Raw genomic sequence first — 14,021 nt, 5'->3', positions numbered from 1 at the left:
AGATGAAATTTTCCAGGGAGATGGGAAACTATTCTCCTTAAGACAACGTTTAAATAGTTTTGTAAGTATGGGCGCTAGTTCAGGTTGAAGTTTTTTGAGTACAATAATTGGAATACCGTCCGGGCAAGTTGCTTTACTCGAATCAAGGTTTTTGATTAGCTTGGCAACATCACGTACAGATATATGTATATCACATAGTGTGTTTTCAGATACAGGAGGAAATATTGGGGGTTGGCGGCCTTGATCGCAAAAGGTAGAATTAGCTGCAAAGTTCTTGACAAAGAGTTTGGCTTTGTCTGAGTTAGTTTTATTGAGAATTTTCACTTGACACAACTATTCTGATTAGTCAAGAAATCACTGACCTTTTCTTAGTCTTCATTTCACACATGTAAAAGATTCTGCAAGAGATTTGTTTGGGATTTTAAGAATATATCAATTATTGATCAAGATATGACATTTCTTCTTTCCTTTGCAAAACGTGTCAAGTTTGTTTCAAACAGCTTTTGTATGTGTGCATATGTAAAGTACACAATTAGTAATTTTGTTAAACAGTTTTTTTTGTCGAAGAAGAATTAGGTTTTATTGATCCATTTTAAGAAGTTTTAGATATCTAGAGCTTTTAATTTCTTTTTACTTTCTTTCTCCTTTCTCTTCTCTTTCAATAAGTTTCCAGACGTTTTTCGTATGGTAACTTTTATTGACAGTACATACATGAAACTCTAGTCCACTTCAAAGTAATCTCCTCCAGCTGGAATGCACTTGTTGTACTGTTCCAATAACTTTTGTAAGGCCCTATGGAAGTCCTCTCCCAGCATATCAATGACCCTCATCACAGCCTCTTTCATCTCCTCAATTGTTTCATATTTTTTAAATAATTGATGCATTCTTAAAATTCCAAACAAATCTCTTGGAGAATCTTTTACATGTGTGAAATGAAGATTGAAATGATAGCCTCTAAGGTTTTCTTTGAGCTTAGGGCATAAGCAAAAGTTACAGGGAGCAAGGTCTGGGGTATAGAGAGGGTGAGGAACTGTCTTGATTCCCATCTTGGTCAAATAGCCTGTGACAAGGGTGGAGCATCTTTGGGACAAACTTTGTACAAAACTTTTGCATCTTCAGTTCCTTACAAATAATTGTGTGTACAGTTACCACACTGACATCAAACTGTGCACTTATTGTCTCTACGGTCTTTATCCATGAAATTTTTTATTTGCCAATCAACTCTGGTGTTCTGAATTCCTTACTCCTCCCACACCTCTCATCACTCCTAACAGATTTTCTGCCTTCCTTGACTCTCTTATTTTTCTTCTATTTTTTTTCTGCTTTCTCTTGACAGTCTACTTATCCCTTTGTTCCAATTTAGCAAATGTTCATGTGTACAAATAAACTTTCATGATAATTAAATTCTTAAAAGTTTAACAATTAGTGATATATATAAATATATGTATATATATATTTTTTTACTTTCAGATAGAAATACAATCAAGTCATCAAAAAAGGTAATTTCTTTTTTTTTGTTTTCTTATTTTGTTTGAAATAAAATAAAGTTAAATTTTTCATGCTTGTTCAGTATAATTTAAAATAAATACATTTTATTTAAAACCACTATTACATACTTATGTATTATGTTGAAAACTTTAAAAAATGATGATAAATGATCAAGTAGAAAAATCATTACAAGTAAAAATAAAATTTATCAAATTATACAGTTTTCTCGTATTTGTCAATTAATGTTAAAAAATTCTTTAAATCCAGGGGAGATAACTGCAGTTTATAATTTAAAAAAAATGGCAGACCACTAATATCCGTATTTTGATAAAAAAGAAAAGTTCTAGCAGACTTTTACTTAATCATTTTTTGGAAAATTTTGGAATTTTTACTAATTTTTATGTGACACGTAAGTACTTATTAGTGTTTTTACTTAAAATGCATTTGTTTAAAATTATGTATGCACTAATTGGATCAATCTGCATTGAATGAGAATATGAATTGAGGCTCTCAGCTCTGAACCCTATATTACCATTTTTATCTTACTTTATTTTGGAAATTAAAATACAGCAACTCCTTGTTTATGCATGCCTGGTGAAAGTGTAAACATCGTCTGATAATATTGTAAAAAAAACTCTTAACAGGTTTTACAAGGGTCTTTGGATACACTCGATTCAAATGAGCCATCTGGTTGTAGAAATGGAGTCTCTGGTGAGATAACAGTCATTAGTACTAGGTGCTACATTTTGTGGTATTGGGGCAAGTTGATGCAGCAACATTTTTTCCTTTCATGAAGTTTGAAGTCTAACATGGGCGTATTGAGGGTTGCATTCTAGCAATTCAACTTTGTTGACAAAGAGTTCATACTTAGATGATCATATGTTACATCTCATCAGGACCGGATCAGGATTCAAAAGCCAACTGGGAAGAGAGGTACCAGATGTTGATTTCTGATTATACTGAAATATTCACTCGTGAGGTGTAGTGTTAATGGTAGTACACAATAACGAACGGATAGAATGCAAAGCATCGCACAAAACTGATTCCCAATAAGAAATTATCAGTCTTCGCATCTTCAATTCCAGCGGTATAGTTTTCCATAACATTGCATTTAATCGTTCTACCTGGCCAGTTCCCTGCAGGTTATAAGCAGTTGTGCAGCTCATTGCTATTCCCTTTCTATGCAAAATTTCTGTTGAAAGGAATGCTGTACCTGTATCAGAGTGACTAAAAGAAGGCATGCCAAATAGTGAAAATAGTTGACAGAAACAATTTATGACTGCTTGTGAGGACATATCTTGACAAGGAAAGGCAAAGAGGAAGCATGAATATTCATTGATAATTGTTAATAGATATTTGTTTCGACTATTAGATGGCGGAGGCCCTTTAAAGTCAACACCTAAGTCTTCAAATTGTTGATGTCATTTTGACAATGAGGGATGAAAAAATCAGTTTTAATTCTGCACTGATAGGACAGAACAGTTCCAACTAGTTCATTGAACATCCTCGATGGAGTAAGGGAGGTTACACAGACATACAAAATGAGACATGGGATGCTTGGATGACACAATAAAATGTGTAGGTCTCATACACTGGTTGAATTAGTTGAGGAGCAAACCACTCGAGAAAGTGTCTGCAGCTGCAATTTTCCCTGGACGGTATATAACATCAAATGTAAAGGCTAATAGTTTGATTCTCCAGCATTCTACTTTTTCATTCTTTATCTTGCTTGAGTGTTTCAGATCATACATGAAAGCTACATAGCGTTGGTCTGTAATGCGTTTAAAGGTGGAACCAATAAGGTAGTGACACCATTTACGCACTGCTTTGATGATGTGCTTCTTTTTCGATCGAAGAGTAATGTTGCTTACTGACTGAAAGAGCTCGGGAAAACAAAAAAACTGAGTGGCCATTGTGATTGAAAGTGGTAGCCAGAGTAAAGTCCAAAGCATCAGTTTCTATGGTAAGGGGTATATTGGGATCAATTGTCGTTAAGTGAAGCACGAGTTCTTCTTTGAGTTTGGTGAAATCCACTAAACAGGATTCAGCTAGAGGGAAGACTTGGTTCTGTGCTAGCTGTTGAATTTTATCTGAGAAACAAGGAATCCATTAAGTATAATATGAAAACATTCCAACAGCCCGCTGTTGTGATTTAGCATCTTGTGGTGGCAGTAGATATCTCAAAGCATGGAAATGTTCAGGATCTGGTTTTACAACTTCAAATGACACTCCATACACCAAAAGGGGAACTCTCTCAGTTTGCACAATGTTCTTGTTCTCATTGAAACTTATGCCATACTTCCTGGCAGCATCTAAGAAACAGCTAAGGTTTTCATGCTGTTCCATCATATTACGGCCACATATAGTGATGTCATCAACATATGCGAAAATATCAGCAACCTTCTCACATTTTATTAGATTGTCTATCATTGGAAACATGATACACTGTTTGTTACATCAAATGGAATACAGCAGAATTGATATAGAATTCCATAGGTTTTGAAAGCTGTGAATTCTAAATCCAAAAATGTAGAACTGCACGCCTGTGAAACTCTGTTTCATTTTCCTGCTTTCCAACTGACTACAATATGGTTGTCTTCAAGTCCAATGTGAACAAATTCTTGATGAGCCATCCCCTTAAATAATCCAATTTACCAAATTTCCACTACTATCGATGACATGTTCCCCTTGACCACTCTACACTCATTAACCCTTATCCTCGAGTGGCCTCCGGGCCTTGATAAGTGGTGACTCCTTTATATAAAAAAAAAATTCTTTTCCTCTTGTACTAGAGTATTTAATGATACACGTTCTGCAAGTTCATGGTAGTAAAAACAGAATAGCAAGCGATTTTTTGGAGTAGTTCATCAATTCTTGGTAAAGAATAAACATTAAGGTACGTGAACCAGTTGATGGTGTGAATATAGTCAATGAGAAGACGCTTATGTCGATTGTTGGTGGTTACTAGAACCTGTGCTCTCCAAGAAGAGCGAGAGGGTTTGATAATACCATCTTTTAGAAGGTTATGAATTTTGAATTGTATAAATTGCTGATGGATCAGTGAGTGCCTTCTGGATTTTGTAACAATAGTCTTGCAATCAGACGATAAATGTTTGAATAGTGGTGGAGAAACAAGATGGTACACCATTATGATGCATACAGAGAAGGAATCTTTGTGACCCCCAAAGGGTATTTCTACCTTTGAGTGTAATTTGAGAAAGTCATGGTCAAGTAAGAGAAATGAAAGTTTGAAACGCACGTAGGTAAACCATTTATATACTAATGTTGCATAGCAGTGACCTAATTTACTGCTTGATAAGGCTGTGGACGCCATTGATATCTTCCTACGAGAAGATTGTGTCAGCCAGTTGTACTTATGGATGATGTTCGATGATATATAACTTTCTGAGCTACTAGTATCCACCAGAGCCTCCAGGATTATTCCATTCACTGAAAGTTTAATTATGGTTTTCGGCAGACAATCTGGTGATGCAGCAGTTACAATAGATACGATTGATGATTCACAAGCAGAAGTCACCTTCTTAGGGGAGTGATTTGATCAGCAGACGTTAAAAATGTCCCCTTTTGCTGCAGCTTTTACAGACAGCATCATGGGTGAAGCATTTAATTCATGGATGTTGTTGATTGCCGCAGAAAAAACATTTTCCCCCGCTGCAGCCGAAACATTTTTGGAAGTACAAGAAAGCTCACAATGGTTCAGCGATGGCACCACATGGTATGAGGTTGATATAAGATTCAGCTTGTTTCTAGGCCGTTTCTAGAGAATGAGCTAAGTCAGAAGCATCTTTCAAATCGATTGTCCTTTCCAAGAGTTGTCGAATTGTATGAGAGCGAATGCCTGCTATGAGGGTATCATAAATTGCTTGGTTACAATGTTTTTCGGCTGTAACTGCCTCAAAGCGACAATTTGCAGTAAGCGAATCTAGCTTCTGCAAAAGATCATCAATCGTTTGACCAGGCTCTTGCTTAGAGGTTATCAAAAGATGTCTAAAATGGACAATGTTAGAGGGCTTTAGGAAGAGACTGGAACTTAGCAATGGCTGATACATATGAATCACAATTTTCTATTAATTTGTGTACTGGATGGGAAGTGTAGTTGGTAAAAAAGTCTAGTTTCCTAGCTGGTGGACAGTCTATTGACTTCAGGAAGTTGTTGAATGTAAACAGCCAATGTGTCCGATGGTCTGCGGAATTAGGCTCTGAAGGGTTACCATTGAAACATTTTGGCTTCAGAAATTTGTCCATTTTTGGATAATATTCTAGAGGAATAAATTGTATTAATTTGGAAGACGAATGAAAACCAGTTGATGAGGTTGTGAAGGAGGAAAAAGAACGGGGGGGGGGACCTGACGTCTTTGTGGTTACGACTGCCGCCAAACCTGAAGTGACTCATGTTTAAATTAAGGCTAGACAATCGAAAGGAGAGGATAACTTTAAAAAATATTGGCGAAAAAAGCGACCCCCCCCTCCCTGTAGAAAAGTGCTTGGTTGAAGGCGAAGATATTAATGTTTTTAGCCAATTTTTCAATATTTGTCGTATGAAAGGTCGAACTTTAAAACGATACTGATCTTGGTAATATCCGTCGCCTTTGTCAAAGTTTTAGGCACACATGCAAACATACATACATACATATATTGGTAACTGAAAATTTTCGACCCAAACCGATGAAAAAGCTTGCCCTATCTCTGAGTACCCTTTATGTAAAATTTCAAATGTTTAAACCAGAAATTGTCTGAGTAATTTGGTAGAGACCGCAAATTGTTTTTTTTAACTTTGATCCCTTAAAATTTATTGTTTTGGGCTCAAATCATGTTATTAAGTTAGATCCATGTCCAAGGAACCTATAATATTTCAAGTGTTTAGACCCAAAATTGGCGGAGGAGTTTGGTAGAGTTCTCAAAAGTCAAATCGTTGAACTTTGACCCCTTAACAGACAAATTTGTGTCCGAAAACCGATCACAAAGATTTTCCCAAATCTCAGTACCCTGTATATCAAATTTCGAGTCTGTAGACTTCAAATTGACAAAGTTATCGCGTAGGGAAATGTACATACATGCACACACACACAGATACACAGACACGTTCACTTATATATATAAAAGTGAACGTGTCTGTGTACATTTCCCTACTCAATAACTCTGTCAATTTTAAGTCTACAGACTGGAAATTTGATATACAGGGTACTGAGATTTGGGAAAATCTTTGTAATTGATTTTCGGCACAAAATTTGGCTGTTAAGGGGTCAAAGTTCAACGATTTGACCTTTGAGAACTCTACCTTCTCCGACAATTTTGGGTCTAAACACTTGAAATTTTAGATATAGGTTCCTTGGACATGGATCTAACTAACTTGATTTGAGCCCAAAACTAATGTTAAGGGGTCAAACTTAAAAAAAAATTGACCGCTTTTTTTTTTTTTTCTTGCTCCACATACGCATCCAAACACCCGGGTAATGCCAGGCTGAAATGCTAGTATATCTATAAACGTGAACGTGTCTGTGTACATTTCCCTACGCAATAACTCTGTCAATTTTTAGTCTACAGACTCGAAATTTGATATACAGAGTATTGAGATTTGGGAAAAGCTTTTTAATCCGTTTTCAGCCAGAAATTTGGCTGTTAAGGGGTCAAAGTTCAACGATTTGACCTTTGAGAACTCTACCAAGCTCCTCCAACAATTTTGGGTATAAACAATTGATATTTTATATATAGGTTCCTTGGACATGGATCTAACTTAATAACTTGATTTGGGCCCAAAACAATGAATGTTAAGGGGTCAAATTAAAAAAAAAAAAATTTGACCGCTTCGGTCTCTACCAAATTACTCAGACAATTTCTGGTTTAAACATTTGAAATTTTACATAAAGGGTATTCAGAGATAGGGCAAGCTTTTTACTCAGTTTGAGTAAAAAATTTGACTTACCAATATATAAATGTATATATGTATGTATTTATGTTTGCATGTCTGCCTAAAACTTTTGACAGAGGTGACGGATTTTTACAAGATCAGTATAGTTTTTAAGTTTGACCTTTCAGACGACAAATATCGAAAAATTGACTAAAAACATTGTCTTCACCTTCGACTAGGCACTTTTCTACGGGGGGGGGGTCGCTTTTTTCGCCGATATTTTTGAAAGTAATCCTCTCCTTTCGATTGTCTAGCCTTCATTTAAACCTACGTCACATCCGGTTTGGCGGTGGTCGTAATAGCAAAACGTCACATTCTTTTCCTCCTTTGCTATACAGGTTCGAGCCTGCCTTTCTACGACCACTAATTTTTTTTTTTTTGCTCATCATACACCTCCAAACACCCGGGCAACGCCAGACTGAAATGCTAGTAATATTATACTTTCAATTATTCATTTGCAGAAAATATTAAAAAATTTACATTTTAAACAAATTAGGCGCAAAAGTGTGTGTGAACAGGTCTTTAGTCTAAAGTGATAAAAATGTCTACCCTATTCTTAACTTTATTGCATTTTCACTTCAAATAAGGTGCAGTGCTACTTTGATGTAAGGGGCTACTATCTGGGACAGAATTTGCAGAGATACTATGTAGGAAGTTGAGCAGCAAGATGTCTGTTTACAATACACTTGAACAGTACAGTCAGGGAAGCAGGAACCCAGAAAGAATTCTAAAGTCTAGTAGTCCTAGAAAGGAAGTATTAGAGTAGGGGCCTTCTGGCATCTGGGGGATCTCTTCTATGTAGGGATGGGATTTTGTTGTCGGGTTTGTAAAGGGGATACAAGGGCTTGTCGTTCGTTGGAGCATCTACCATTAAAATACTTGTAAAACAGACAAACGGATACAACATTTCATTGATGGGACAGAAGTTGGAGCCTAGCTGACAGTTTGGGACCTATTAGGTTGGCGACTCTTTTAAACCATGTCTAAGAGTGAGAGACTAGTAGCAGATGTATCAGCCCAAATGTGGCAACAATACTCCATACATGGGCGAATGATGGCCTTATAGAGGTACAGGATACTCTCAGGTGTAAGTAATTTTCTAGCACGGTAGAGAAAGCCCACCTTTTTTGAAGCAGCCTTGGTAATACCCTCAATGTATCTGTTCCAACTCATGTTCCCTGTAAATGTTAAGCCGAGAAGTTTGAATGAAGTACTTTCAAGTAATGTATCATTAACCATGGCTATTAGTGGTTGAGAAGGTTTCTTGTAATTAAAGGAAAGAAGATATTCTTCGCAGCATTGAATGTGACCATCCAACTAGAATTATCTCGGTTACCACAATATCACATTTACATTAGGGGACATCCTATGTATTTGTTGAAATTTTTTTTTTTTTTTTTCATAAATAGAAACCATATTTTTATAATTTGGCATTTTTAAATGAAAGAAAAAACAGATTTAATGTGTTATCTTTTAATGAATGTAGTGTAATATCTGTTCTGTTGTCATATGACCGTCCTATGAATTACCTCCTTTTTTTTAAAAGTGGGGGGTTAATTTTCTAAAGTATTATATCATCTTTTGGAGGAGACTATAATGTAGTACCTGTTTCGTTGTCATGAGATCATCTCTCTTTTGATGGAGGGTCGTTATTGGGACATGTATTGCTATGATAACATATGCACAAGCATTTCCTTCTACTTTTATGGGTGAGGGATTGTTATCTCCTATTTTTTAATCTGTTTTTATTTTATTATTTATTTTATTTTAATTTGTTTTATTTCATTTTTTAGTATTTAATTCTTTATCTGTTTCTATTTTTATATGTTTTTATTTGTTTCCTCTATTTGTTTTGTTCCCATGAAATCATTCTACCATGAATTACCTCCTCCTCTGGTTGGAAGTGTAAGTACATGCTTATTTATCATGATACCATCCTTTTAGGTATTACCATCTCCTTTTCTTTGTTTTGTGAGGAGGCGAGATCCTCTCAGGGATTACCACTTCTTTTGAGAAGTAGTGTAATATATTTTCATTCATCTTGATACATTCCTCCCAAGCATTAAGTTCACTTTTTTTTGCGGGGGGGGGGGTGATCAGTATAACATATGTTCATTCTTCATTATATCATCCTCTCAGAATTCCCTTCTCCCTCTTTTTGGAAGTGGGTAGTATTGTATCTGTTTGTTGTGATATCAGGCATTAACTTCTCCTTTTTCATAGGGTGGGTAGTGTTCGTTCATCATGATGCCATCCTCTGTTATACCTTCATCTTTAGAAGTCAGTGTAGTATATGTTTGCTCACCATGATATCATCCTCCCAGTCTCATAAAAATATATGACCGAAGGGAGCATATATTTGCTAGTGTGTGTGTCTTTCCTTAAATGATCTATTGGTTATTATTGTTTCGATATACATATCGGCAAGAAGTTCTCTATTATTTGAAGTACCATTACTATTAACAAATATCAAGATAACAATGTTTGCTCACCGTGAAGTAATGCAGGTGGATCAATGTTGCATCTATGCAAATGGTACCCAGTTGGACGATAATTATAAAGATGAAAAACGTATATGTGATTATGATGATTACGTTATCTGAATATAATTTTGGATTATTTTGAAAGAAAAATTGCTTGGAGATTGAATGCTATTAAAAGTGAATTTATCATACTTGATTCTTGACAGACTATTAAACAAATGAAAGATATTTATTTGGCTGAGTTCAGAATTGATCCGAACATTATTGAAAGAGTGTATGTAAAAAATCTTGGATTCTGTTCCATATAAAATTAATGTGGACATGACAAGTCAACTTATCAATTGGCATGGTGTATAGCAAATTAAAGTCTGCATTTAGGTTTAAAAAAAAATTCTTAAATGAATCATCATCATTTGAATTGATTGAAACGTACATCTTATCACAGTTCAATTATGGGATGTCATCTGACAAAAATTTGAATAACTGCAAAATGAAATTTCAACAATTCAAAATATGTGTGATCGTTTTGCATAAATTTAATTATGTAGGTGGCGTTAAAAAAAAATAGTTCATTGAATAAGAATAAACACAGATTGCTTCATTTTCATGTTAATATTTAAAAACATAAAACATGATTATTTTTGTATAATCCTATCAGAACTCTGAACGTAATTCATGTTTATTTTATGAGAATTTGAGTTTATATTTTTCCCTCTTTTGTTAAAATCTATTTCTCAATTTGATTTGATTTTATCCTCATACATAAGTTAAATGAAATTCTAGAAATAATTGATTTAAGCAACGTTTGCATTGGTTGTGAGAGGCAAAAATATACGGATTACTGTGTTGTCAGTAAACATTTAGATATTTCTAAATTTTTGAGATGAAGATGGGTAATTCGATTATTTGGACTACAGTTCTCATCTTGAGTTCTATTCACACAACGTTTTGGTTGATGTTACCTCCAACCTTCTTCAAGTGTATCTTGTCAAACTTGGGAATCGGCACATAATTTTTAACAAAACCCTTTATTTAATCGACGGAATAACATTTTCCCTTCTGTCTGCCATGAGTGGGTAGAAAACTTAAGTAGTTTGTAATTGATACATGGTGTAATGGATAAAGTACTTGGCAAAATTCAGTTGTAAATAAACTCTTCTGGAGGTTGAAGGTTCAATCCTTGGTGTGGGCGACACTAAAAATACAATTGCGAATGTATGTATTTTATACTAGTATGTATTTCATACTAGTGCTCTATTTTATACTAGTAGGGCTACCTGTTATTTTCAATTTGCAACGTCCTTTGCTCAGATGACAATTTATTATTTTTAACCCAACCTAATCAGAATCTTGCTGAATGGGAATATATAAGTTTTGTAATCTGTATAGTTTCTGAAATTAGTACAGACACACAAAACATACAATTTTCTATGAAATAATAGATAACATTATGTTGTCTATGACGTTGTACTTTTCATTTTTTTAAAGCAACCTTTATATTATGAAGTTTTAGATAAACTCCTGTTCCTTTTAGTGTAAAATTTGTATTTTCTTCTTGATTAAATAAAGATGTTTTCTTCTTTATTGAATTGCGTTATTCTTATGCGTTAAGTGACCAATCGAATTTTTTTAGGTCGGCAAAGAATCCAAATTAAATGCATGAGTTTCTATCTATACAATTTCTTTCCTTTCAAAAATTCTACTCAAGAAATTTGCATAGAAAAAATTGTATGTAAATATTTTACAGCTGATTGACTGTTTTCTATTCGTGTGCTTTTGCTTTATTATAAACTTGCTTTCAATTCAAAATCGTTTTTGTAATCTAAAAAGTTACCTAATTTATATAAAACTAGCAGGCCGTCTGGCGTTGACCGGTCGTAAAATATGCATAAATATTATATTTTAATTAATGCAGGATTTAAATAATGCAGAAGTAAAAACAAAACGGAAAGAAACTGACATATGTGCATGCGAATATTATGTTTCTTCTAAACAGTTCACTTCTTGTAAGTAAAAAAAAATACTTGAGCTAATGTCAAAACCAAAACCTAAAGACAGAAAGTCAAGTATGATAACCATTAGGCCAGCTTGACACGTTCTTTAAATATTTTCAAACCTACTTATTCTTAACATAAATAATCTGTCATGGGAACAATTCACACATGAGCTTTCATGAAACAGTTAACAGATTAAAATCCAACGACCCTACGTACTAATTTTCCAATTTTGACCCTTTATCAGCACTTTTTTTTTTTTTTTTTTGATAAAAACTAATTAAAAAGTCTTCCACATGATTGAATACTCTATGTATCAAATTTCAAGTCTGTAGATTAAAAATTCATTGAGTATATAGGTTGAGAAGTGTCCTCACACACACATCCTCACTTTTATAGATATATAGATTAGATGCATTTACCAAGCATTGCCTAGGAATCTTCACTTTCTGATATGTCTGTTGCCATTTTGTTTGTGTCACCTGCCAGGATCAGGTCATCATCGACCAATCCATTTCATGTCTTAATCAACCTGCCACATCAATGTAGGACACTCTTTGGAGAATTTTGGATGACTGATGTTGGGCGATGAGGCCAAACCAGTTGAGACATACAACATACAATCTCCTGAAGGCCAGTAGAGTGAGACTATAATTTTCTCCATCCGATGCATTGCAACAAGACTTGTGTTGTTCTGACGTTTCATTGTCAATCATATTTTACAGCCATACAAGAGTGCAGGTCCGACACGTGTGTTGTATGCTGCCACTCTCACATACAATGGGATCGCTACATTTTGTAAGATTGTTGATTTTGACAGACATATGTCGTCTTATAGTTATTAGGTTTGCAGACTCAAACCAAATGTGTAAATGAATTTATTGATTCTTTTGACACCTGCAACAACTTCTCTTTCCATGAAAGGCAGATTTCAAAAGATGCTGCAAATGAAATTAGCTGCATCTACTACACATATCACCAACAGGTTGGTGCAACTTTTGTGACACAACTTATTGTATATTTTGCATTTGATAGTGTTGTGTCGTGGAACAACGGTGAAAATAAGAACAATTGAGTCGAGGTACAAAGATAGGAAAGCATGTATATCTGCTGGGCACTCGGCTAGCAGTTGAAGTGCAGTCACATCTCTCTCACCGGTGTTGGAATTACTAGCGCTATTGATAGTGCTAATTGGTGTAAATTCCTCTGTTCAAGGCAAGCCGGTATAACACCCCCTCCCTTTGAAAATATCTCGTTCGGGATTAATAACGTTTTTGTTTTAGGTTTACCCTAATCAATTCTGTTGATTTCCGTTTTCTGTCTATCTTCTGTTCTCCGGAGCTGTCTCTGGTATGGGCACCTGAAAAGTATCAAACACTGTGTCCATGATGTCCTCCTCGGGCAATCTGGTCACCTCACTGTTCGAGTATCTTTTCCGAATTTGGTTAGTGTGATGTTTGTGCATGAAGTCTGGTTCCTTAATCATGTAGACCATGTTGCCTATTTGTTTTTCAACAATGCTGGACTCCCAGAAAGTCTTATTATTTTTGTGAATCTTGTAGAAGACTCTTTCGCCAACTTTATACCGTTTTTTCTTTTTTATCGTTTTTTTTTGAGGTTTGGCCTATCCTGGTTTGGTAACAACTTGTGAAAAATCGATCTAACCTTGCATCCGAACATAACCTCAGCAGGTGTCTTCGGCATTTCGATGTTTGCATTCGAATTAACTCTGTAGACTTGTAAAAACTGTTGGATTGACTTATCCGTCGGCGACCCACAAGCTTTTTTCAGAGCTCTCTTGAATGTGTCAATGATTTTCTCTGCTTGTCCATTACTTCTTGGCGGAATGGTTATATGCTCGATTAGATGATCCTCGCAAAAATGTTTAAATTCGGTAGATGTAAATTGCGTTCCATTGTTTGTAACAATGCAGTCTACTACTCTAAACCTAGTGAATAGTTCATACAAGAAGTTGATAGTTACCTCGGATGTGGGATTCTTACATTTTAATACTTCCAGCCATTTAGATAGGCTGTCTACAACAATGAGATAGTAGAACTGTTAAGTTTTAAGACTTTGTGTTGAACAAAGATGGCGGCGTAGTTCAGATCAGTAACCAAGATGGCG

General features: G+C 35.1%; 1 protein-coding gene across 6 annotated transcripts in view; it reads left to right on the top strand.

The window, feature by feature from the left end:
• The window catches only part of LOC145270473 (small ribosomal subunit protein mS29-like), a 536,140-nt gene that overhangs the window by 143,298 nt on the left and 378,821 nt on the right, over window positions 1-14,021 (top strand). For 4 of the 6 annotated variants that reach the window (XM_080126119.1, XM_080126129.1, XM_080126140.1 and 1 more), the window contains exon 2: window positions 1,471-1,499. The exons of the other annotated variants lie outside the window; for them this stretch is intronic. In XM_080126119.1, coding sequence (XP_079982245.1) covers window positions 1,471-1,499 — 29 coding nt within the window. The remainder of the gene's footprint in view (window positions 1-1,470; window positions 1,500-14,021) is intronic. 6 annotated transcript variants of the gene reach the window in all.

Source organism: Euprymna scolopes, chromosome 4 (genome assembly GCF_053919585.1).
Source record: "Euprymna scolopes isolate OS-2025 chromosome 4, ASM5391958v1, whole genome shotgun sequence".
Classification (NCBI taxonomy): Eukaryota; Metazoa; Mollusca; class Cephalopoda; order Sepiida; family Sepiolidae; genus Euprymna; species Euprymna scolopes.
The sequence above is the reverse complement of the archived record's forward strand: the minus strand, read 5'-3'. Positions and strand labels throughout refer to the sequence as shown.